Below are 26,422 nucleotides of genomic sequence, written 5' to 3'. Positions count from 1 at the left end.
AAAAAGCTTACTTACTAAAGGCATTACTGGGCGTTATTAATTACGGGCGTCATTTCGTTTACCACAGTATGTATTAATGAAAAAGTTATAAAAATTAAGTATACCTACATTGCAATAAAATTATGCAGGGTGTGTCTAAACAATCTAAATATCTTTTCATATGTTTGCGGTTAACTAATAGCTAAAAATCGACGTTGTAGTTTAGCATCATTAGTTAAGCTATTATTCTAATAAAATTGTGGGTAATATTTTACAATGTTAAATAAATAGTTACTTACTTTGCGCAAACGAACAACATCCATTATAGGTATTTCCCCATCAATTTCGTCTATACTGTCGACAACTCTCCAATTTAGATTGAAAGGTTTAGATGGATTGATTATTTTTGACAGTTCACTGAAAACAACAATACATCAGCTAAATCACGAACCTTTTAATGACATTATGATTATTTAAAAATAATACTTACAGGTTTAGCTTCTCAAATGCTTCTTGCTCAGTACAAAATTTGGAGTACCTCCCTCCAGGAACTCTAAAGCTTATCAAGAGCGACTTGCACATCTGTCTTCCCCATATCCAGCCAAGATCACTAACATTAGTGCATTGTATTAAAATATCTCTCCATTGTTCAATACCGTTATCTGCCCTTAGAACATCTTCTTCATCATCCGAGATAACAAGTATATTGTCATTTGCAGGATCAGTATCCATATTCTCGGATGTCGAAAACTCTCCACAAGACGCATTAGGTGCTAATAGATTGACTTTGGGATATTTCTGTGTAAGCAATTTTCTATTAATTTCTTCTGGTTTTAAAATGAACATTTTTTCGGTTTTATTCAATGGAGAAGACTCTCTTTGGGAATATACCGCCGATATCTTTATTTGAGGTAGTTCGCCTTTTGTTGCACCATCGGGTTTTGGTGGAGACACAACATTTTTAATTATTGATGCGCTACTTATAGGAATGGGGTCTACTGCTTTCTTATTTGTCACATCGTTGACAAGAGTTGAATTCAAAGGTGTAGTTATTAATATCTTCTGCTGACCTTGTATAGATATCTTTTTCAATTGACCATCAGTGGCTAAATGATAAAATCCATTTGTCTTACAAATTTTAATCGGTTTAATTGATTTCTTATCCATTAAATTACGTGTTCTTTGTTGACTTTCTACCAAATCATGTGATACATTTTTTTCTGGTGAACTGGTGTTACTCTCGATTACATTATCACAAACATGGTTTTCCAAAGGTATTGTTACTGAGCCCGCAAGCGGCATAAATGACATTGGGCTTTCTATTACCTTCAAATTATCTACTTTATTTATGTTTATCCAAACCCCTCTAGTTTGTTTCGGCTTTCCATAGTCCAAGACTGATTTAAATGTAGTTATTCCTAAAGGTTCGTTTAATTCATATGGTCCTATAAACACGCAATATTCTTGTACGTCGGGGATTGCATACACGCCGAATGTCGGGACGGAGTTTTCATCAACACATTTCTGAGAAGACAATCTCACTGTTTTCCTGGATATGCGAGCAACGTTTATTGCTTTAACAATACTTTCATATTTTATAAAAAAACCTTTAGTAAGGAATCGTATTTCTCTGAAATCGTTTTCGACAATCAAAATAAACCATTTAGATGACTCAGCTTCGTTAGAACACGATAAGGTTTGATTTTCAATAGCGAATTGTTCGCCTGGTCGTTCAGTTCTGTTATCGGATTCATTTTGTTCATATTCATCTGAAGCATCACCGTCAGGGTTAAACTCGATATCAGAAGATTCATCATTGTCTTCACCAGGTTTTACCTTAGAAACAGCACCAACTATTTCCCAGCAGTCTGATGAGCCACGTAATATACAAAAATGATCTTTTAAATCGGTTGCATTTGTTAATAGATTTTTGACGGTTTGTGGATACTTGTATAAATCCGCAAATCTTATTTCATTTATGTTAATGCAAAATCTAAAAAATGGATTTCTAGCGCTCACGCCCATAAAAATTCTGTATGGCACTCGTTTTGAAATAAAAAACAAGTTCTTCTTTTCTCTGTATCGACTTAAAATGAATTCCCACGAGTACATGGCGATTCTTCCGGCTTTAGGTGGGTCCAAAGACGTTTTAAGTAGACCTTGATCGATAGTTTGTTTGTAGGTTTGATAATGCGCTTCAACCCAAGACACTATCTGGTCACTAGGTATGAATCCCTTAGACATCTCACCTACACTAGGCCTAGAGCCATTATGATTAGTTATGTACTTAAGGAAATTACGATCATTTATAGATTCGTCAATGCATTCTCTTTCTTGATCCGTAGGTATTGTACTGCTCTCAGTTATTTCAGAATCTGAGTTATCTGCTGAGCTATTACTTCCTTGGTGTTCTAAATTATTTTCTGGATTATGTTCTATCGTCGTATTATTTTCTGTTTCATTGTCCAGCTCAATTACATTGGAAACATTCTGTTGTTTTTGCTGAAGACGCTGAGCATGTCTTTCTTCGTATTTGATTTTTTCATTCTTGTACTTATATTGCGCATTTGAGTACTTTCTACCTGTATACGCATTAACTCTTGAACACGTACTGTGAGCAGGACTCAAGTCTTCGCTGCTTTCAGATGTAGATTTATTGCCACGGCTTCTTAAGGAAGTTCTCATAGAACTTTCATTACTGGAACGTAACACCCTCGTTTCACTTAGTGCATTCCTATCAGTATTTATTTCTTGTATCTCAGAGTTGCAGGATGGATTTGATGGAATTTCTGAAAATCGTCCAGTTATATATTATGAAAGAAGTCTTAAAATAAAAAAAGATTGTAGCAGTTAATGTATATATTACTTTAATTTTTGGAAACAAATTGCGTCTAATTAAAAAAACCAATTGATCGACCGCAGCTTCATTTCAGATTAAGTATGAGTATTGCAGGTTTTACTTTCAATTGTGCCATTAAGCTTTTGATAATAAAGTATTCACAACACAAATATATAATTGTATAAAAAATACACTACCTCGATGTCGTAAACATTTAACATCACGAGCGTTTTGTTTAGTAGGAGCACCAGTTTTTAATTGATTCTGTGTGTTATCTGCTGCACTTTCATGAACAATAACAGTATCTTTATTAGCAGGTTCTTTTGCAAGATTTTGTAAATATAAGGCATCAGTTTCCGTAAACTTGCCTTTACAAAAACACTTGTATAGATTATGAACCATACACCAAGGTTTGATATTTTTGGAATTAAGTTTTACCACGGATACTGACAAGACTCTTTTCTTTTTGTTAACATTTTTTAAACACATGTTTTTATAAAAACTTTCATATTTTTTGGAAGATTTCCAATTTCTTTTTTCAGATTTAAACAAAATATTCTTTTCCCCTGTTACTATAACGGTCTGATGAAACTTTTGCTCTTCCTTTGCTAATCTAGTGTTAATTTCATCTTCAATATTTATTATTCCAGATATTAAATCAGTATCAACAACAGAATAAGTACGACTATATTTTGAAAAATCACATTTACAATTAAACATACATTCTTCCCTGCCACAATGCTGTTTAAAATTGTATGTACCCTTTAAGGAATCGCAGACGCATCCAAAAGAACAACTAGGGTTTCGACAATTTTCTGTGGTTGCAGTTGTAGAACTCTCAGGTAACTGTATAACAGTAACATCTAGTCTACCTAGTTCGCAGTATTTCTTTTTCGGTTTTTCTTTTGGATTTGCATTGGCATTTGGCATTTTAGGATAAGGCTCTTTCAACGTCGATTCATTCACTTCTTCACATATATTAAACATTTTATCTTGATCTATGCTAATTTCTACAGCATCTAATATTTTTTCCATCATATCTTTCACAACTGGTGTTATAGTAGGCTGGTCTTTATTTTCATCATTGTGAGATGATGTTGCGGTAACTGTATTTGATGTGCTGGATATATTCTCCAAATCTCTTCGCATAAGTATTCGATGTTGACCATATTTATAATTTAAAGTAAATGTGATAGGTTTATTATCAATGATCTTAAAATTGGATTTTTCAATCTTTCCTAGGGCTGAAACTGCAAACTCCGCATATTTTCCTGATATTTTGCCATCTTCGTTGCAGAAATTGTTTAGCAAATGCATTACCGATGGTTCTAAGACTTTGTTATATGCAGGTTCAACAACAAGTCCAACTTTGGGAAGGTCTACGAGTTCGATATCACCGTGATTTTTTTGATGTGAATCATCAAGAAACTTTTTCTTACGAAGTGGACCCGGCTTAAATTTGATAGCTAAGGAATTTCTTAAGAGGCCTTTTTTCTTTTTAGCAACGTTGGTTTTCGAAACTTTTCCTTTTATTTGTGGCGCTATCCTCGTTTGTGCTAAATCGTACTTATAAATTAATTTGTTATTACCCCCCATACTTCCATTTACTTGTATTAAGTTACCGTTCCAAATAACATATTGTCGAGGATGCAAATGATGATCTGGATTAATGTTAACTAACATCTGCCATGTCGATCTAGACACAGGATTGTCAGTCTGTAGAAGCTTTTTTGCCACTTTTATAGTTTCTTCGTTTTTGGCAGATCCACCTCTTATTTTTTTCAGTAAAACATTTTGTTGTAATTCTAGATCACTAGGTAAGTAGGCGTATATGTCATTTTCAAATAACCTCCTAATATCTCTTACTGTCTTCACCTTAGTTCTGGGCCTCCTCTTAGGTTGATAGATCTTGTCAGTCTTGGGAACAAATTCGCACGTATATTGCTTTTTATCCTTATACACCAAGGGTTTGGCTGGTTTGATTGTTGTGAGTTCATAGAGATTATTTTTTAGATGGTTTCCTGTTCTTATGATATCAGAACGAAATACTTTACTAGCAGGTTCCATGTTTTACAAAATCTGTAATAAAAATATAACAATTAGGTACTTACTTTGAATATATAATTTTCAACACGCTTTGAACGGTTGTCAATTACTTTTTACTGCTTGCTCTAGAGCTGCACTCTGGTCACGCCAGAACTGTCGTATTACGTCCTATTGCTCGCATTGATGAACGCGTCCATCGAACGAATCGTACTTCCTTCAATAAATACATTTAAATAACTCAACAGTACCTAGGTACATATACTACACCAGTATGATTATCAAATTACTCAAAAAATATACTTTAGTCCTAGCTCTTAAAATCTGTACCTGAGTAAGTACTATTTGTTATCTGTCGTTTTTGGGCTGTATCTAATGCGCATGCGTAAGGGATATGTCAAATGAAATAAAGCCTTAAGTAAAATATTTTTTCAACCTCGTTTCAAATTTCTCAATTTCTAAAATTGTTGGTACAATTTACTTCTTCTTTGCGTTATCTTCTGACAATTTATGTCCATTATTATATCCTTCAAAACAACACAGTGTTGCTAGTAATAGAGTATCGTCATTTTCTAAAAGTGGCAGATTTTGGAGCAGAAAATATTACTTATACTGCTTTTCTTTAATCGAATAATAATAGCAAGTTGTTGGCAACAGAATTTATTCGATATTCGAGTTATGAGAGCGGAATTATCCCATCATGTTCATGGCAGGAAAGTCAACTTGGTATTGTATTATTAATCAGTAATGCGATATACTTATGTACTTGCTAGTGTCAATTGAGTGCAAGCTACACGGTATTCGGTTTTTAGTACCTACCTTCATTGCGAAAATAGTCCAACTACCTACAACTAACTAACTACTTCAAGCAGACGATGTTAGTTTGCCAACCTACTATTATATCCCAACAGCTTCCATTTCATGCCAAATATTTCAAACATATTGAACTATTTTTAAATCTATCGAATACAAGGATTGCAATACGTCTTCATTTTTAATCCGATGGGATCCGGCCAAATTGTTCTAATGGAGATGATTCCCTCAGTTCAAAATTATTACCTAGTCAGTAAATAAATCAAGTGTCTTTTTATAGGGATTCTTACAGTTTATATCCTTCAAAATGTTTTGTCATATGCATTACAATGTTTGAGTAAATATATGTAAAATTCACGAAATTAATCGCCCAGTCTAGAACAATAAAGCTCAATTTAAATTGAATGATACAACCCTAAGTGCCTGTTGCGTTTGGAATACCCTGTTTAATAGGGCTTCTACAAATAAACGGATCGACATTAATCGCCGTAACTGGGCGTTAAAATCGGATATAACTAATTATGTAAATAAATGTATGGTAAAAATTATATTGGGCATTGTGATGATCGAACCCAAAGGAACTGTCCGATCGGCATAAAACTTAAGGCTTGTTGTACACATACAACAACCACACCACGACGTTCGGTAGTAGGTAATACGTGATCCATAACGGCGGCAAAATGTCGTAAGTGTAAATTCAGTTGTATTAGTATATTTTTGTTGCATCGTTGTGGTGTGGTTGTGGTTGTCGCGTAGTTGAGGTATGTCTGAAATAGCCCTAATATAGATATAAATGTTACGAGTCGGCTTTTTCGTTTCTGAAATGCTAACGAGTCGAATGATTTGTTGAGCCGAATGAATAACCCTACGAACCGATAAGCGATCAGTAGGTACGAACGATGTGTAGTAATTACTTCGAATCCGTTTTTTGGTTTAATAAATACTGCCGAACCGACAATGCCGAATATATTCTCCTCGGTTTGAGTCTTCCAAATGCAGTCATTTTCTTTTTTAGGTGTCTATCAAAATCATTATCTACGTAGTATGTACCTATGCTTGACACGTGGTTTCTTTATGTTATTTGTTCAGAATGTAGTCGCCGTCACACTGAGACTGAAGTATTTCGAGAAAATGCTGCATAATATAGGACTAAAATGTTACCAGCGCGTAATGTCTGTCAGTCTGGGCTGGGCAGTCGAAATTTTCACAGATGATTTATTTCTGTTGCCGCTATGAACCGAATTTCGACGTGGTTTCACGTCACGGACAAATTAAAAGCAACTTATTACCCATACCCATACATTTAGGTACTTATTAAGTACCAAAAGCTCGATATTTGGGTACCACAAAAAACTCACCGAAAGAAACCCAACTGTGAACTAATTCCTGCCTCTGCAATAGCGATATTAAAACGCAATGGATGTGAATATTTTAAGAAGAATTGCTCAACTACGGAAAGAATTACGTCCGAAAAATGTGAACAGTCAAGGGTTGGTCAATGGTCAAGGCCCGAAAACTGCGAAGCTCAGGCTAACCCAAAATAAGTTCCTTATGCTTTGTATATGAAGAGATTGGAAGAGCATCTTTGATAACGAGCGTTTACCGCTGAGCATTACTATCGATTCAGGTCCAAACTGCCAACAGCTGGTGAGACTGAAGCAAGAAATTGAAACAGTGGTCAGAATCAATCAACAGTGACTACATTTTAAAAAAGCGGAACGGAAGTTTTGGTGCACGAATCATAGCTTTATTACATTCGAAATACAGATTACAATCTGTTTTGGTCTTTTCAGGTTAAGCATAGAGTTGACTCAAGAGATGACTACTAGAACCACTCACTCTATCTTACATTTTTATTCACAAGTCCCAAAAATTTTTATGACAAAGAGATCTTGACCCTACAGGACAAAATGGCACCAAGTTATCACATTATACGGTACATATTTTTATTGTTTGGTATTCAATCAAGCCATAACTACTAAACAGTTTTGGGTGAAATTTAGCACACAGCTAGTTTATAACCAATATTTTTTTACCCTAGAAATCTTATCGCATGGACTAAAGGAAGTCGCGGCAAAAACTAGGATAACACATGAAGAATCTTTTCCCTGACTTACTTCAAAACCAAGATTAGCTTGTAAATTTTATTTTAAACATAGAAAGATGAAGATTGGTAAATGGCATCTCCGATGAGCAATAAGCTTCACCTACAATTTTTTATAGTTTCCCGATTACTTAGGAGCCGTCAATGAAGAGCAAGCCGACTGTTTTCACCAGGTCTTGTGATTTAATGTAGGAATAAAACAAATGTTATTTCGGAATAATTAATTGAGAATTGCTTAACTTATAGAAACGGTATTCTGTGAAATAGTTTTTAAGGTTAGTTTTAAAATTTATTGACTACTGTTTTTTTTAATTACTCTGATAGTAAATTATAGATAGTCATTTGATTAAGCCGGTCTTATTATGATCCGCATGCACAAACAGACAAACGCTTACAAAATATTGTTTTTCCTTTCATTACTAATTATCATCAATTCATATAGTTATTTACGTAAATATTTTTATTTAGGTACTTACCTGCATACCTGTATTAAAGCGATTCGATGGATTGGTTACACCAAAAGTGTGAATAAGGACCTCAATGGCTACAGGTAGGCTGAACCTCTTAAAGTAAATCTATGCTGAATAATTTGAAAGTAAGCATGTTTTTGGATTTTCGCAAATAATGTTTTGCCGGCACTCGAACTGAACGCGTTAGTCAAAATATAACTATGTTTTTAGATTTTAAAAAAAACTATTTTTAAATCAATTCATGAATAGATAGGTACTTGTATTACGACGCACTATAATATTTTCTCAGTTCAGAGGATCCAGGCGTTTTGTGTCTGGGCGTGAACTTGAAATGTGAAATGCTTGGGGTTCGGCGTGGGGATCACGTGATGCTTATGGGGTGCTTGTGTAAGAGGAGGCCATCTTTGTTTTTGGAAAATCAATAGGCCGAAGTTAGCGCATGCGCAAATTGTAGGTTATCTTAGCTGAGAAATGTAAGTATTTTTATTATATTTGTAAGCATAAGAAAACTGGATCAAACAAAATAAACAGTTATCAAGTTATTATTGTTAATGTCAGATATTGCGATTCATAAAATGTTAATTATTGTTAATATTTTAAATAAAAAATATAATGATTTTTGTCAAAAATCTAACAAGGAACTATTTATGTAACATTTTATACTTATTTACCAACGTCTATAAGTATATGTGTAGGTAAGTTTGCACCTAGGTATATACTTACAAGTCACGATTAATACAGTCAATGATCAGGTTCCGATAAATTGATAAAATCTATTATTTATATAAAACTACGTAAGCATTTAATAGGTACTTACCTATTACAGCTTCACAAGAGGAGACACGAAGTCAACAAGATGGCCGCCATTGCGCGTTTGTTGTTCTCATTGTAGGTAAGTATAACCCATTTACATCCGCAAAAAGTAACAAGTTATTAAAAAATTACAATTGGAATGATGTTTTATGTAACCTAACTTACACTAATCAATCAATATTTTATTTTTTAACGAGCCTATGAAGCCCCACCCCGATGATAGCGGCCACAGATTATTTACCAGTACAATATGGCAGAAAGTAAGGTTATAAAAGCCATAAAAGGATGCGTTCAGAAATATTATTAATAGGAGTAGATTTTCCGAAAGGTGCAGCTTGATTTCTATTAGCATAAGGGATCTTAATCTTATATTTTTACACAATCATGAGCATAAATTTGTAATTATACCTATCAAGGTACTAGTAGTGCAATATATTACACTGATTAATGGTTTTTTAGGACTTGTAACATCTAGTTTTAGCCGTTCAAGTTTTTTACCACCACAAATGATGTAAAATAAGTGTAAATAATTAACATTTCTCATAGGTTCTTCATAAATTGTGGATGCTTTGGGACCTTCGTGGTTATGAACGAACATAACCTCAAAGTCAGGGAGAAATACCTAACGACCGAGAATGTTTTGTAGATTGGAAACAAAACAATGGGTTAGGAAACTAAAAAGAGGGATGCTAAGTTACAAATAAATATTACTTATTCGATAAATACTTTGGTAAGTAGGTACCTGTGTGCCTTTTTTTCGCACCAACACTAGACAGTTATGAATCGTTGATTGTTGATATTATTTTGATAGTATTTTGCGGATTATTGACGATTACAAGTGTCCGTGAGTGCTAGCTTGCCTGCAATAGCTCTGGTCGGCTACACCCCTTTCAGAGCTAGTGGCAGATTCAGTATCTGTAACGACTACATACCTATACTCTCAACTGCTCTAGAAATAAATAAATGCATTGATTTAGAAATCCTAAATATGTATTTGGTAATATAACTATACCAAATAGGTAATCAATGTAGTAATCATTTACATCCAATGCAATGGAAAATGTTGTAGCTCATCAATACTTAGGTACCTACCTAGGTAGGTGCTTACTAAAGAAGGTAACCTAATCATAAGCTCAAAAGTAATTGGAATCAATCGCAGGATGGAGGAATGCTTTTCTTTTGCGTTATTATTGTTGGCTCATCCAATGTATTCCTTTAATAAAATATATGTCACCAAGACAGTATCGTTACGTTACAATCTAACTCGCAAAATTATATTGTCGTTAGATAGTAAAGATGATTATGATCGAGGAAAACATTTACAAATCTTACGATACTAGGTATCTGCACATTCATCATCTCATCAAAAACTTTTAAAAAGTAAATCAGATAGGTAGGTACTTACCAACTCCTTCATTTGGCTTAACGTATAGGTAGCTAACGGCTGAAACTGTTGAATACCGAACTATTGATTTTATAGTGGTGAATTAAAAAATAACTAAAGGCTAGCGAATTAGTTACATAGCATATATGAAGTTATTGCTTCAATAAATATTTAAGAAAAACACACCGATCGACGCCCTGCGTCTATTAGTTATCAGTTCTTTTAACTATCCTACAAAAACTACCTACTAATTTGTTCTTGAATTCATTGCCAGCTGGGCTGTTGGTTGGCAAACTCCGACACTCGAATTCGATTCCTATCGTGTCGGATTCGACCTTATGTCAAATCTTTCTTTTCAATTTCAAAATAGCGCGTGATCAAACGCTCATTTGCAAAGAAAATAATCTAAAAGAAATTATACAATTCGTTTATGACGTGCCATTCGTTGGAATCGTTCAAGTCTAAAATGGACAGTTCTGAGATGATTTTTCTTTAGCGATCGCTTTTTTCTGGGTTGATTCTAACAAAATCTAGTCTAGAATTTTGTTAAAAATCTTTTTCATAAGTACTCATCATGTGTGGAATTTTTTATGCGACAAAGACCGAGAGCGCGATCTACTGTTAGCCTAGTTTTAAAATTAAAACCGTTTTTTAAATGTTGATGGTATTGGTGTAAAATAAAACACAATTAAGTTGTTTAAGTTTATTTATGATCTATATCCCAATTTGTTACTTAGTTTATCAGCGTCTTCTTTTCTTCATTTTCTGTCTATCTTCTTATTTTCGACTCATTCGAGCGCCTAGTATACAAAATATTAAGGAAATTCATTGTCATCATGTATATTATTACTACGGGTGCGCATACTATTGGCTAAATGTATCGACTAGCTCGCGCAGGGATAAACATGCGCTTATTATCAGATGTAAGCACTTAATTATGACCCTCATTTGACAGCCTCGTGCGACCACGGCCAGCGCATAGCACACGCCAAATAACTTTGTGTTTCAATACGGCAACAAAACGCTGCGCAAAAGGCGAAATAAAGAGACACGTGACGAAAACAGACGGGGGTATACGGGGCGGAGGGACGCCGCCGTCGTTACTTGGCAACCGCTTGATGTTTCCTCCGTATTATTGATTATTATTGTTCTCTTTCACACTTCGGTTATAGGTGATCCAAATTAATACTATTATAAAAAATTACACGTGCAGCGTGTAAATTAAAGTATATAAAAGTTAAAAAAAGATTAATCGTAAAAAGTATTTATGCAATTCTACCGACAATAGTTGTATTTGAGAATACCTCGTCTTATTAGGGACGTCTTGCCCATATTCATTTTCTGAACAACGCGCAAGTTTTATGGTAGTCTCTTGTCGGACACACAAAGTTAAATGGCGTAATATGACGTGCGCCGAAATGTCAAGCACGCTAAGATAAAAAGGCACCATCCATAAATATACAGTTAATATTAGTATGTAATCTACTTATCTATGAAATCTAATTTCAGTGACGATCAGTATGTACTGGGCAGCCAGACCAGACTAGCAAGAATACCTAGTTTAATCACTGCTCAATAAATAGGTACTACTAAATGAGTGTTTAACTGCAATTTTAAAAAGGATATTGTTTGTCTCTTGGCTCTTCATGGGAACGGTCTCGGAATGGCGATTTCTCCTGTCAATAATAAATATTACATTATGTACAATTATATCGAATACCTGTTACATAATATGTTACAAGCGATTGCTAGCGATTCCCCTTCGATTTCACTATTTATTATATTCCTCATTGAAGTAGATTATTTTCACATACTATTTTTATGGTGCTCCAACGGAAAGTAATTGCGAAATTTGCAGCAGAAACAATGGTTAAAAGTAAAAAAATGTACACAAAAAACAATTACCCAATAATCTTTCAGAAGCTAGGCAACAAGGCGCCGTAAAATATGCCCGAATCACTAGTTTTCAAAAGAACAAAAGAGTGCCCCAGCGGCATTGTCTTGTTACATAAATACATGTAAAAGAAAAAGCAAGTCTTTCTTTTCTCTTATTCTGTCATCAGAAAAGGCAAGTCTTGTCTTGTAAAGACTCTCAGAGCAGATATGTAATTGTTTATGCAGCGCTCAAGCAGCCCAACGCACTCGCAAAGTGCGATCCATACCACAGACGTGCCTACTCATATATCAAGGGAACAAGTACAGGGGAGTCGACAGGAGTAACAAATAAAATAAATTGTTGCATGTCAATGGGTAGCATCCAGTTGTTTGAAAGAAATGGGCAGATAAGATTAAAAAAAGTCGACTACAGCTTGTAGGCGTTTCTTGTAGCACAATGAGCGAGCGGCGTAGAACGCGACGGCGAAGAAGTCTCTTTGCCAAGTTGATTAGCCAGCCTTATTGCTGCTATAATATCTTTTGGTATAGAGACGATGACAGGTCACTAAACTATCTCTTACACAAACAGACTACAACCACGGTATGTGCCGCGATGACAGATAGAGTGAGGTCACAACAATACAGATTTACATAAATCTGAATCTGACGAAGACAGTAACTGCTGTTTCAATTTTTGTGACTGTCTTACCTTAAGAAAGAAATGTAAGTGCATACTAAGATTCAACTTACCCTTTTATGATATTTTTCATAGTGGTGGTCTTCTTGTGATCCATTTTGATGAGTTCCCATTTTGATTACTGCTGAAAAATACGCTTTATCATGAGCATTACAGTTGGAATGATTCAAAGAGTTTACGACAGTATAAAATATGCCTAACTCAAGGCGAATTATAAACGCCTTAGTGCCTTAAAATCGTGGATTCATATTTTCAACATCTACTATAAACCGTCAGTTTGTACAGAAGATGATAACTATTAGTTTGAGATAATAATAGCATTTTATTTTGAATTGATCTCTTAGCAGGTAGTAGATATGGTGGGGGCAATAAAATTGTTTTGAAACTGACATTTAAAGGTAAACCGAATAAAAATAATAAGCATATTATAGATTTCTTGTTTTTTTCCATTGGTGGCGTTTGCTAGGTTACTCCCGAAATAGTCAGAAGTACACGGTACATTTTTCATACGATTGAAAAGAATGCGTGAGCTTTCTTTAGTTTCAGGTCCTATCATAAAAAAAACTTTTTGATTTATATACCTACATAATTATACAAAATGACGTTAGGAATTTTATCAAATCACTGATTTCTGGTTAGGGACCGTGTCCAGGAGTGACATAATCGTTGAGCCACAAATCTCTCTACACTCTGGAAGCACGTGTCTACATACAGTTATGTAACTGGTAGCTGAGTACAAGGGAAATGTCACCGTATTGCGGCGCGTTTTTTCTAACTGGCGCCTTCGTAAAGCCCGGACCGACCCAGTTTCTTAGCCTACCCACCCATCCCATCTTTTTAAACAAGGTAAAAAGTACTTTTCGTTCATTAACCCATGACCATAGGACGTTTTTCTACATATTTGCTCTATATTAGTTCATCTGTACAAGTACTTCGTGTATCAAGGCAGTGTCTTCACTACAGTGATTCTGTTACGAGTCGCGACGGTACGATGATGGAATAATGGGGCGTTGGTAGAGATTACTCGATGATAGAAGTGCGGACTCTTCGCTATTCATCTTACAGAGTTTAGAGTTGCAATCTCTACATCCTTCATGATCTAATCGTGTTTTGTAATTCCCCTGGGAGATACACATTAATGAGATATTAAGATCAAATCATCGAATATTATATTATTATCTTACCTTTTTGTTCATCGCGTCGCCTTTTTTGTTCCAAGATCGCTGATTCTTCCGCCCTATCCTAAATTGATAATGCTCAAGTTAATAACATTTCATGTTTTTTATTAAAATATTCAGAAACTGATGTAGAAATACTGTATAATTTACAACAGTCAGCGCAGAACTGGCTGTTCCAATTCAGGTGTGTTACGGTGTGTATTGAGTATTGTCGTTTTCGTTAAAAGGAAAGAACCCGCTTACTGAACCACCCAGTCTATAAACCCGCAGCCCTACACCAAATTTGGTGCCGAAAATATTTTACGATGATTCTGAGCTTTAATTTTTGTCGCTGATTTCAAATAAGTATGTTATCAGATATTTTTCTGTAGGTACATAAATGTAGCCCACACATTAGTAGTGTAGGGTTTAAATAATAAAGGAGATAATATTTATGTAAAGACACTTCATGCAGTTAAGATACGATACTTATGGCCGAATTCAGCCATTCTAGACAAACTTTTTCATACATTTGCTGTCACTTTATCTATGGGACAGGTTTACCCACACTGTAAAACTCGGCACTCGCCCTCAATATTTAAATAGAAATTAAAATTGTAACATTCTTTCATCTTGTTTTCTGCTACTCCTCCTGTGCTAATCTAAAATTTTTGAACTGCTCACCAAAAAAATAGGCTATATTGTGAATCTGTAGGGAGCCTGAAATCGTTTACCTATAGAAGCGAGATAAGTTAGTCTCAACTCCTTTTTCTTACCGAGATTGTCGAAACAAACAATTATAAATTTGGAATCAGCGACTCGAATTAGTACCCAGATGTCAAAATATCTCATGCACCAAAAAAGGAGTACCGTTTCAAGAGTTGCATAGTTTAAGAACGAACAATTTACTGATGCTAGATTCTACCTAACTGAAATAATCCTGGCAATAAGACTTATTGATGATAAATTATTTCGCGGACTATTTATAAGATAAAGTGACAGCATGATAAACACTTACCCTCTTACGATTCATCTTACGCTCTTTACGTTCATCACCTCTCAGTTTAGCCTTTCGTTTTTCCTTTTCTGGTGAACGTTCCTCAATCTCTTTGCTACCCTGCTTATTCAGAAAACAAATGTTAGCCTTTATAAAAAAATATAATGATATGAAATATAAAATGACGCGTGTTATTACTTTAGTACGGTTGAATGTATTTCTTCATTAATCCATGATCAAATTTAGGCAGAGTCAAAAGGGACTAAGAATAAAGATATATTTGTCTTTTTCTAGGATTTTTTCAACTAAATCAGTTTGGTGTCTTCATTATGTTTCTGTAGCTTTCGTTCCTGATTTTATCTTCTGGTTTAAGAAAATGTCAGTTCCTCTTGTGGATTCTTCATAAATCAGTCATCAGTATTTCTATTCTTAGTAATCATGTTAGTAAACAAATTAATCTGTTCAGGCTTCTGGTAGAGTATAGGAGGCTTTATTATGTAAAATTCCAAGTTATTTCGGTGTAGCAAAATTGGAGAATCTTCAAGTTCAGTTTTAATTTTCATAGCACTGCTGTTGAGATGTACGAAGAATATTGCGATCTTCGGCTTCTATTTCGTATGTCGTTTTCTGTTCTTTATCTTGCAACATGTGAAGTCTCCATTTGACATGTGTAGACTGTCACTTTATTCAAAGGACCTTTTGACTCTTGTGTATAATTTATTAATAACAAACCTTACCGCATTTTATGGGACTGGGCTGAATGGACTTACGACACTCGCGATACTTTTTCCAGTAATATTGATTTGTTATTTATTTATGCTTTTTACGCTTTGGCCAAAACATTTTTAATTCTTGATTGCATCCTCTTCTCCCTCCTTGATAAATCTTGATAAAATCGATGTCACTGGTTCCAATTCCAGGGTGTTTGGAAATTTACATATTTTCCTTAGAATGAGTTCAAACAGATGTCTTCTCTGAAGTCCATGATAATAGAAGCAATGAATTTTATCGCAGCATTGTTGAAAGACCAGAAGAGGGTTTTTGTTATTCCATATGATTATTCAGTTAGCGGATTTTTTGGTTGCCTTTATATAATATCTTGTCCAATGATGTTATAAATTATTTTTGGATCCTTATTATTCTATTCATTTATCCATGAGATATCAGATTTTTCAGTAACTTTATAAGGTAAGGCTTATGTCCAACTGCAACAGGTTAGTAAGATGGATGGTCCAAGGTTTTCTTGAGCCACGGACGACGAAAACGTTCTTCTTCCAATGATATACGCGCAGATTTTATTAAGGTCATTTTAGTTTTATTAGATTTGTTACTTACGGCTTCATTGATTGATGTTTTTAAGCGATTAGCGGTTTTAATTTTTTTTTGTTTTACGCACTTTTTTAGCACTTTGAGTCCATAGTTTTTGCACTGTTTAATGTCCCGTTGATCTTGATTTGTTTTGTTTATTTGTTTGATCACACGTCCGATAGTGGTCGATGTCCAGCCCAAGCCTCAGTCCGGAGCGAGTGCGATGCAAGGCCGATTTATTACAACAATACTCACCTTGCCATTGCCGCTGGTTTCTACTTTACGACGCTTGACATCTGTTAAACGAAACACGTGTATAAATAATACATTATAGGTTTATAAGCAACATGACTTCGATAAATGGTAATGACTAATGTTTATAGCTAACTTTACCTCGATCTATATCATCAGTCAGTGTTCGGTGGTCATGTGGCGGAGATACAGTTTCCAAGTAACGTTCCTCCTATATAAATAAAAAATACATATTATTATTACATAATATCACATTGTAACTGCCTCTGTGTTGTAGGGGCTATAGAATGTACAATTGCAGATTAGACATAGTGGTACAATATTTTTCTAGTATAACGGTAACCTGCTCGATGGCAAAAGGCTCGTCCCCTTTAATATGGCACTAAAGTAGTAAATGGCGAAGTGCGAGTATATCTCATAGAAGTCTGTACCTTCGGGTATATTGTAAGATATGATATGTGATAATGTTATAATTTGAAAGTTTACCCTGTGTGATCTTTCTCGGGGTGATCGTTCCTTACTTCTGATCTCTTCTTTACTCCTCTCCTTTAGAGAACTAAAAATAAACGACATATTCAAATACTTCATATCTTAATCAATGAACATATTTACTGAAAAAACTATTGTGTTGATACTTACGACCGGGACTCACGTTTCGGCTCTTTATCACGTTCTAACTCATCACGACGTCTGTCACTGCTTCGTGATTCTTTTTTATCGACATCTAGAACAAATTTATTACGAACAATTAATAAAATATGACATTGAAATTAATTTGATACCTAAAACGTACATTACAAAATTACTTCTGTAAGGTACGAAATACTCTTGTCACAATTTTTTATATAAAATGTTCTTTTTATTATTATTTTCATGACTACATCAAATTATTTTTTTTTAAATCTGAAAATTCGTGATAAACATCTATTCACCATAATGCCGTTATGTTAGAGTTTACATAATATCCTACAATACCACTTGATAACCCGCTATTACATTAATATACTTTCAATAATACTCACCAACTGATTGTGGAGGTGAAGATGATTCCTGTTCCAGTTTGACTCCGGCAGATTCATCTTTAGCTACTGCCACGGGGGTAGCTGCCGCCGCGCCGGCCACTTTATGTTTATCACCAACCTACACATCAACCACGATATGATGCTAAAGGCACTAAGTATTATGCATGAACTCGTAACATCAGAAATACACACGAAAGTTTCATTGAAAAAAACCTTTTATATGATACTTTTCTATTCATTACAACACGTGTACAACTTAAATAGGGCACCAATAATAATAATAGTCTCCAGTATAGTGCTAAGAGTTACCTGGTGGAAGTCACTTTCCCGCATCATAGTAGGCCCTTTGTTTCGCAGCTGGCCACTGTACCCAGTTGCCAGAACATACAGATCTTGTCTTACATTTTTTTCTTCATCTTTAACCTGAAATTAATCCACAATATTAATACTGTAACCATACACGAAATTTCACTTTAAGGCATTATAGTGCTGAAAACAACGCGAGAACTAACCTTTTCAATTTTCCGCTCAATAATCTGTGCCAACTTTGCAAGCACAGGGAAATGTGGCATCACCCTGATGAGCACTATAAGTGCGTTGCGTATTTGTACATAGTCACCGGAGTCTAAGCACACTACCATAGCTTTCGTGATCTTATAGTGCCACTTATGGCATACGTGTCTGAAAATATAATTGTATGTTAGTGAAACGACTAATATTTGGAATGCCCATTTTGATTTCTAAAATCGCTCATTGCAACCCTTCTGAGGGAGAAAATAGTCTTGTGTTTAGCAATTTTGTCATTTTTTTATTGAACTATCATAAAACACAACTTTTAAACTCTCGCGTTGCATGTTTAATGTATAATAGAATACGGGAATTAACGCGAACGGGTCAGCCTGGGACCACGGCGAGTGCAACCTGCGCCGAAACGTTAGGCATTTTAAGGTAAAATGCGTGTTCGCGTTAATTCCCGTATTCTATTATATATCATAAAACACGTTAGCATAATATTATAGTGATCAATACAAATTAAGTAGTCGTTTTATATTATTACCTGTAATTCTCATATCCAACGTGGTCGTTAGCCTCGGTGAACTGGTTGGAAACTCTGTACTTGGTGACGAAGCCGGGGTAGTGAGCGCACTCCCGGTGGAAGGCGTCCTTGTCGCCGTGCCAGCGCATGGCCGTGCCCAGCACCTTGCACAGGAACGCGCCGTAGCGCGCCGCCTCGCCCTCCGTGCACGACATCACCGAGTACGTGATGTCGCAGAACAGCTGCACAACCAGACGCGTTAGTACCGGGCGGGCGCGGGGGGAGGGGAGCGCGGGACGGAGGGACACTCACCCGGTCGTAGCACAGTAGCGTGGAGAAGTTGGGCGTGCGCAGCGAGTGCACGGTGTGCACGAACTCGGCGCAGTAGAGCGCGTCGGCGGCCGTGAACACGGTGCGCGGGAACAGGCACAGCTGCATGAGGCGCGTCACGGTCTCGTTCTTGGCGGACTTGGCGGCGCGCGCCGGGAACCAGCCCGCGCACTCGCGCGCCAGCCGCGCGCGCACGCGCCGCACGTGCTCCTGCTGGCGCCGCCGCTCCTCCTGCGCATGCGCAACACTCGGTCAGAGCGCCGCGGGGGAGGCGACCGCTTCCGTCTCCTCCGTCGCGCCGTCTATTAGCTCACCTGAAGTTTGTCGATGAGAGCGTTGAAGCGTTCCTGTTCTTTCTTCCCCTTAGTCCCCTGCGATGCATCTTTAGCCGCGTTGGCAGCTGAATTTTTAAGACGGTCGATTTCTTTATCGTAACTCTCTTCCGGTACGCGTAAGTCGTACATTGATAGAGACCTGAAATTGTTGAATTCGTTAGTATATTTCCTTTTAAAGCGAGTCACCGTTTTATTAAGTATAACAAGATTTTCTTATTCTAAAAAATGCATATGATATATATGCATAGTTACCAGAACGTCACATAAAACTCCGGTGAGATATCTTCCCAGACTTTACTAGGTAGAATCGGTATGACGGAATGAACCACCGGTTCTAATGCTTCCTTAGCCGCGCTCGTGTATCTTTCAATACTTTTCTCGGGTGAATCTGACTTGCTATCGGAGGACTTTCGCAAGATCTCTACTTTTGCAGCTATCTTTTGAGCGAGTACTGGACGATGAAGGAAGAAAGCGACATCGGCATCGACATGGTAGTCGCGTAGCAACTCCTTTTAACAAAAAAAAAACATTACAATAAAAATGAGTTCTATAGAAAGTAAAGACATAAATAGAATAGGTTATTCGAAAGGTACCTGCAAAGACGGTAATCTAGCCGCATATTCATCCGGTGCATGCGAGGAGGCGAGGAAAGTACCCAGTTGTACAAGAGCATCCTGGCACTGATCGGCTAACCTCCCTACAACTTTCAGCTGAGATCCTGCCGGTTCACCGCTAGACGTATCTTCCTTATATTCTGTTTGTAAAAAAAAATCATTATCAGATAACATTTTCTAACAATGCTAATTACCTAGAGAACCGTACACAACTATATCATACCTTTCCAAACACAACAGTGACGTTGTTGCGCAGACAATATACACAGAGCTATATCTAAGTTGTTTCCGACGATCGCTTCTTTTAATCTAGCCGAAGATCTTTTCGTGTTGCGGACTTGGGAAAAATAGCCAGCCTGTTGAAAAGAATAAATAAATTGAGATACTATAACAGTAACAGCATTCAAAGCTTAAGACGCCCGAATGTTTCACGTTAACAATCGAAGTAATCAATGTTCTTATTTTGTAAATATCACACCTCTCCTTTAAGAAGTTCACCACCGGCCATAGCGTCCAGCTGGTCACTGGTAATCTCCTCAGCCGCTTCTATTCCAGCCATCTTTTGTACGATCTCTTTCAAAATCAACAGGTCTTGGCTGCGAACAAAGAACAAACGAGTCAAACGACTGTAACTAAACGAATAAGTAGTACGCACCGGGAGGAAGTCGTACCTCTGCTGCGCCTTGAGGCGGTTGGCGACGAACTGCAGCAGCGCGGTGAGCTCGATGTTGTGCTTCTTGAAGGCGGCGCCGGCGAAGGCCGCCAGCGCCTGCAGCCAGGGCGGGTGCGCGGCGCCGCCCGAGCCGCGCCCGCCGCACAGCGCCTCCAGCAGGCAGTAGCCCAGCACGTCCAGCGACAGCGACGTCAGGTACTTCAGCGACTCCACCACCGGCCCGATCAGGTTGTCGTACGTTTGTATCTGTCGGGACCACACGCGCCGTTACCTCAAGTATCTTCGCTTAATACTTCCTTCTTCTAAATTCTCATTATGACATATCTCATTCGAAGTTTCATGCATGTTAATTCGTAAAGCGTACCTGCAGTAGCATGTAGTCGAAGATTAACGTTGGCGCAGCGTGAGACAATTTTCCTATGAGGCGGCCTTGAGGTTTTATATTTTCTTTGGATACTCGCTTCATGATGTGCTTTATTCTTTGCAGGGAGTTGCCCCGCACGCGGATCAACGACGGAATCCTCTCGGCGGCTTCGTTCTTCCAACGAGAGTACAAGCAGTATCTGAAAATTGACAACTAAAGTAGCCAACAAGTCTTTCCAATAGAAAAATATGATAAAGAAAAACTATGAAATTGCTTTACCTGCACTGATATGGATATAGTTTTAACAACGTGTAAACTTCCTCAGCCATGCAACAGTTTCCATCCATCAGGGTGAGAGCTGGTAATATGGCCGCGTCTAATACTGTAAGAGCTTCGTGATGCAACGGATCTTCTTTTTGAGAACGAGAAGTCCTTAGTATACGTATTATCTACAACACAAATACAATTTAGTGAAATAAAAATAGGTATACTTTTAAAAAATATGTATAGTTTACACACCACACACCTATATAAACAAAGAATTTATAGTTTCATAATATTATTAAACAGTAAAATGCTTAAGCAATACTTACTTTGTACATTAAAATGGGATCATAATGTAGTGAGGGTCCTAATAAAATTAAAGCAGGAATAACAGTCTCCTTCATATCCTCAAATGATTTGCATGACGATGGCGCTAGGCTTGATTTTAGAGGTGGGATTGGTTTGCCGATAATCTTTGGAGCCACGCGGCAGTTTCTGCGAGAAAAGAAATTTCTTATAAACCTCTGTGATCCAAATAAGTTATTTTGTCTACCTAATCAGTCTTGTATTATCTAAATACCATTTTCTTTTGATATATTTGTTTGTGTATCCAGTGAGCTACCTAACTAAAATACTAATAAATATTGCAATATTATTCTAAATAAACTTAAAATTAAGAGGTAGTTTTAAATTTAATGTGACTGACAATTTTTTACTGAAAGAAGAGTTATTTTTAGTAAGGGATAGTATACTCACATTCTATACAAAGGTTCAACAAGTGCATGCAACATGCCACACAGGGCTATGGCAGGGCGTGAAGGCATGACGGACGTCGGTAGTCTTGCGAAAAGTGCTGCGAACTCTCGCCATGCAGTCACCTTCAATAGGGCTTCACACAGAACTAGTTTTTGATTGCTCCAATATTCCTGTTATTGGTAAACAAATCAAATCAATTCGTAAATAGAAATAAACATAATAACTGCAAGGAATTTAAACAATCGTTTTGCACTCATGGGTAATTTTTAGGAAGGAATGGGAATTCTTATTACTAGTCTGGGGGCACGGAAGTGCCCCCGCAAGTCGAGCAAAAAAAAAGCGGCACGGCCGTAACATCCTTTTCTCGAAGCAATTCGTGCTATTTTTGACACCCCTATAATTTCGTTGTGGATAAAACAAGAAGCCTGGATTTTCAGCAACTAATCAGTCATTGTATAAACACGGTATATTTAAAATTTCAGTCAATTTGAACCAGTAGTTTAAGAATGACAACTTGTTAAAATTTTGAATTTTGTCACTCACTGATTCACTGACTCACTGACTCACTGACTCACCGATCATCAAAAGTCTAAGGTACTTCTAGCAGACTTAGAAGCTTAAAATTTAGAATGCAAATAGGGTTTAGTGTCTTAATCACGGGAAAAATTTAATATTTTCTAATTTCGGTCCGGTTTTCTAAATACACCAACTGCAACAATAACTTTGTAATCACATATAAATGTATAAGATTACAAGGTTACATTTGCAGTTAATGAATTATTATTACTGTAGAAAATAAAATAAATAGGTGTAAACAGGTACCTACTATATAAGGCATAACGGGAGGGGGTATAGGGTGGGTAAGGGTGTTTAGCCCATGAAACTGAACAACATTCCCATAAGAAAATATGTTGAATTATGAAAAAAAAAACGTCTTTCCATACAAATTGGACTTATGTTCGCTCTACAAAAAGAAGTGAGATGCCATCAAAAACATTCTGTAAAAACCTCAAGTCTCGCCGTAAAAAGTTGTGAGATCTATATAATACCAAGTCGATTAATCTATTTAGTCTCTACTTAAAGGACCTTCTGTCTTAAGTTATTACGTATGTTATTATCATGCCAATTTAAAAAAATACCTTTAAAACAAATAGATCGACTTGGTCATCGCAAGAAAACATAAATTCGCCATTATTAACATTTCAGGAGCATTAACTTCTTGTCGTGCTGTGTAGTGTGATACATACTAATAATCAAATCATGCGATGGCCAGGTCGGTCTATTTGTTTTAAAGGTATTTTTTTAAATTGGCATGATAATAACATACGTAATAACTTAAGACAGAAGGTCCTTTAAGTAGAGACTAAATAGATTAATCGACTTGGTATTATATAGATCTCACAACTTTTTACGGCGAGACTTGAGGTTTTTACAGAATGTTTTTGATGGCATATGTTTTATTATAGTAAATTTAAGAAGATTTAAGTATCAGATAACTTATTAAATGCAATTTTGACAGATATTTTCATACATTTGCTGTGACTTTATCTAGCACATAATTATACATGAGTTGTGGGACTAGCCCTCAAGTTGTTGAGTAATATTAAAGCAGAATTTCGCAAGGCGCAGCAGTGATGGTGGACAGTAGTTATGAATAACAAAAATACATATTAATAGCTTTACACCATGATAGAATGAGAATAGAAGAAGAATGCTTTATTGATTTGTAAAGCACTATTATGTGCACAACATTTTCCAAGAGTAAATATTCAATAGTATATCAGATGCATTTTCTACTGAAACACTATCATATTGTCTCAATTGTCTGTTAGAAGAAATGCTTACCTGAGGATCAGCCTTCTCTTCCACAAATTCAGTAGGTCCATTGGCCTGAGGTCCTTTGGTAGACACTATGCTTAGTTTACGTATGTAATCCTGAACAGTTTTCAATTCCTTTTCAGCTTCTTTGGCCATTATTGTATCATCAGGACGAAGCTGCAACAAGTGCATTTTATGGGTAAATGATAGTCTAATTAAAAACAATTTTGTATACATTCTATCTATTCAGCCCAATTCTACATACTGTTGACAAAAGTTTGTATACATACCCATGGATAAATGTCATCAAGTGCTATAACTTGATGTTGCAAAAGTAAAGCTATCACAGTCATCAAAGGTGGAGGTTCCTTATAATTATCCAGCACTTCCATATTTCCTAGTTTGAATCCTAACACTTCGGATATAACCTGGGGATCACCCATGTAGTTCTTAATAAGAGGTATGAACAACTTGTCCAGATGTGGGCGAGCTTCAAACGATTCCAGGATTATGTCCAACACCCGATTTGGATCCAAGTTGAAGCAACCTAAAAAAGTACAGAATATTAGGTATTACTGTAATTTGTTTAATGACACAGTTGAATAATTTATATGACATGCAAAAACAAAATATACCTATAAGTGATTGGATGATCTCCAGTATACTTTTCCATTCTGTGTTTTCACCAATTTCCTGGTTTAACTCAACTATCAACTTAGCATATCCCTCGCTTTCTTCTCTAAATAAATTGAATTTACGCTGTTTATAGCTGAAACAAACAATACGTAATTACTAAGCACTTTGTAAAATTAAACAATAAATCAAATACAATGTTTGACATACAAATTTTACAAGAATGTTTGATGAAAGTCTTTATGGATAAAAATTTATATTTTGAGAGTAAAAGTAGGTTGAAAATGGCTAATTTACTAAATATTGTTTGTTATAAACAATATTTAGTAAATTAGCCATTTTCAACGCCTTCGGATTAAAGTAACTAGATACTTACTACAACTTAGTCTTGATTTTAATAAATTTAGTATAAAAAGTTTTATTTTTTAATGTGCCCACATCTTGCAAGGTGTCAATTTCTAATCTCTCCTTAAGCAGTTTGTCCGATATGAATGATTCCAGTTCCCGCACAATATAGCAGAAACTAGTCCGCTCCTCACTTTGGACATCTGCACAAGTCTCAGCATCAAGCACACATACTACATCTAGGATTATGGATGGTACATCTGCATGCAGAACCTGTAACAAAACAAAATTGTTCTAATTGTAGTTTGCAATAAGCAATTAAACTGTGTCCATTATTATTAGAGCAAGTATAGAGAATTATTATAAGTACACATTTAATTTGGGAGTCTGTCATTTGATGACTTGAAAATATACAAAAAATATTGCCAAAGGTTGTCACCTTAGGTTTTTTGAAAGGCTGTTAATAAGTGATAGGTATCTGTTTAGATTTTGGGTATTAGAATAATTCCTTGCAGTGTTTGCCTACAAAGCTAGGGTAGGTGATATGCGGAAAGCTGGTTATAGTTAAAGGTTTTAAATCTTTACATGGCCAAATTTATTCATAAATAATCTCAAATAAAACATCTAAACAGAAAACAACCTCAGGTAATATAAACAAACACCTAAAGTTTCATGAAAAGAAAAGAAAAGACCACCAGCTGTCTATTATAGATACTGACACCTAGAACATCAGAAAAAAGATAAGTTATTATTATACTTACAGAAATGTCTCGTAAAACAGAAAGAACTGCATCTTTTTTCAGGTTTCCTCGGAGTCCACTAAGTAGTAAGTCATAAACTGTCTGAGATAAACCAGAGAGTTTGCCAGACTTCGAAAAAAGAGGGCTCCTGTCTTCATCCTTTACAAATTGACTCACATACTTGATACTACAAAATAAAATGTTATTTATCAGTTACAACATGAATGATATATGAAATATAAGTATAAGCATAATAATGTTACTTCATAACTTAATTTAGTAAAGCTCATAGAACTTTTGAGTAAAGTATATGATATAAATAAATACACTGATAGCATAATTTTTAACCCCATCTGTGTTTACAAAATCAGTCAATAGAAGTGTAATTGAATTGAACTGATAAACAACAATTACGTGCGCAGTATGCTTTTTACGCGTAAATTAACGTTAAATAAAAACAATATCAAGAAATTAGTAAATCAATAACAATATCATAATAAATTCATAAATGTAATAATGTCCATCAATATACCGAATATAGAAATGCAACGGAACTTACAACTGTTCTCTTCCAGACTTTTCCCAAGTTTTGCAGTAGTCAGATATAAACTTTGCATGAGATCCCATCATGAATGGGATTTATCTGATAAAACACGAGTAAATTCACTATTTAATTGTCTCTACTGTTTTATCAAAATTTAACGCACGCTGTCGCCATGATTGATTTGATTCGTTTCGTTCGTCGTTCGTGACGTCTGCCG

At 35.9% G+C, this 26,422-nt stretch overlaps 2 protein-coding genes and 1 long non-coding RNA gene across 5 annotated transcripts in view; 1 reads left to right on the top strand and 2 right to left on the bottom strand.

The window, feature by feature from the left end:
• Positions 1–9,285, bottom strand: part of ocm (over compensating males) — a 14,284-nt gene extending 4,999 nt beyond the window's left edge. For both annotated transcript variants that reach the window (XM_076116811.1, XM_076116812.1), the window contains exons 1-4: positions 9,066–9,285; positions 3,016–4,897; positions 470–2,768; positions 279–396 (exon numbers count right to left, since the gene is read on the bottom strand). In XM_076116811.1, the coding sequence (XP_075972926.1) occupies positions 279–396; positions 470–2,768; positions 3,016–4,885 (4,287 nt within the window). In that variant the 5' untranslated portion in view covers positions 4,886–4,897; positions 9,066–9,285. The remainder of the gene's footprint in view (positions 1–278; positions 397–469; positions 2,769–3,015; positions 4,898–9,065) is intronic.
• On the top strand, positions 8,575–20,842 carry LOC142974468 (uncharacterized). The gene is made up of 3 exons (XR_012959570.1): positions 8,575–8,721; positions 9,075–9,140; positions 20,658–20,842. It is a non-coding gene; the product is annotated as an uncharacterized LOC142974468 (long non-coding RNA).
• Positions 11,134–26,422, bottom strand: tho2 (THO complex subunit 2-like protein). 2 transcript variants are annotated; one of them, XM_076116814.1, is made up of 30 exons: positions 26,221–26,422; positions 25,683–25,848; positions 24,953–25,194; positions 24,579–24,712; positions 24,234–24,490; positions 23,971–24,120; positions 22,126–22,295; positions 21,699–21,864; positions 21,385–21,554; positions 21,106–21,304; positions 20,740–20,987; positions 20,547–20,664; positions 20,292–20,424; positions 20,048–20,208; positions 19,707–19,963; positions 19,434–19,593; positions 19,102–19,350; positions 18,811–19,031; positions 18,266–18,434; positions 18,063–18,176; positions 17,754–17,871; positions 17,371–17,455; positions 17,218–17,287; positions 16,873–16,942; positions 16,735–16,775; positions 15,193–15,291; positions 14,202–14,259; positions 13,071–13,138; positions 12,072–12,121; positions 11,134–11,248 (listed from the first exon to the last, which is right to left on the bottom strand). In XM_076116814.1, the coding sequence occupies exons 1-30, from the start codon at positions 26,289–26,291 to the stop codon at positions 11,215–11,217; spliced, it is 4,248 nt and encodes a 1,415-aa protein (XP_075972929.1). In that variant the 5' UTR covers positions 26,292–26,422; the 3' UTR covers positions 11,134–11,214. The 2 variants fall into 2 exon arrangements, with proteins under 2 accessions (XP_075972929.1, XP_075972928.1); XM_076116813.1 differs by having other exon boundaries at positions 13,071–13,141; positions 26,221–26,421.

This window comes from Anticarsia gemmatalis, chromosome 7 (genome assembly GCF_050436995.1).
Source record: "Anticarsia gemmatalis isolate Benzon Research Colony breed Stoneville strain chromosome 7, ilAntGemm2 primary, whole genome shotgun sequence".
Lineage (NCBI taxonomy): Eukaryota > Metazoa > Arthropoda > Insecta > Lepidoptera > Erebidae > Anticarsia > Anticarsia gemmatalis.
This window is presented reverse-complemented; position numbering and strand designations above follow the sequence as displayed.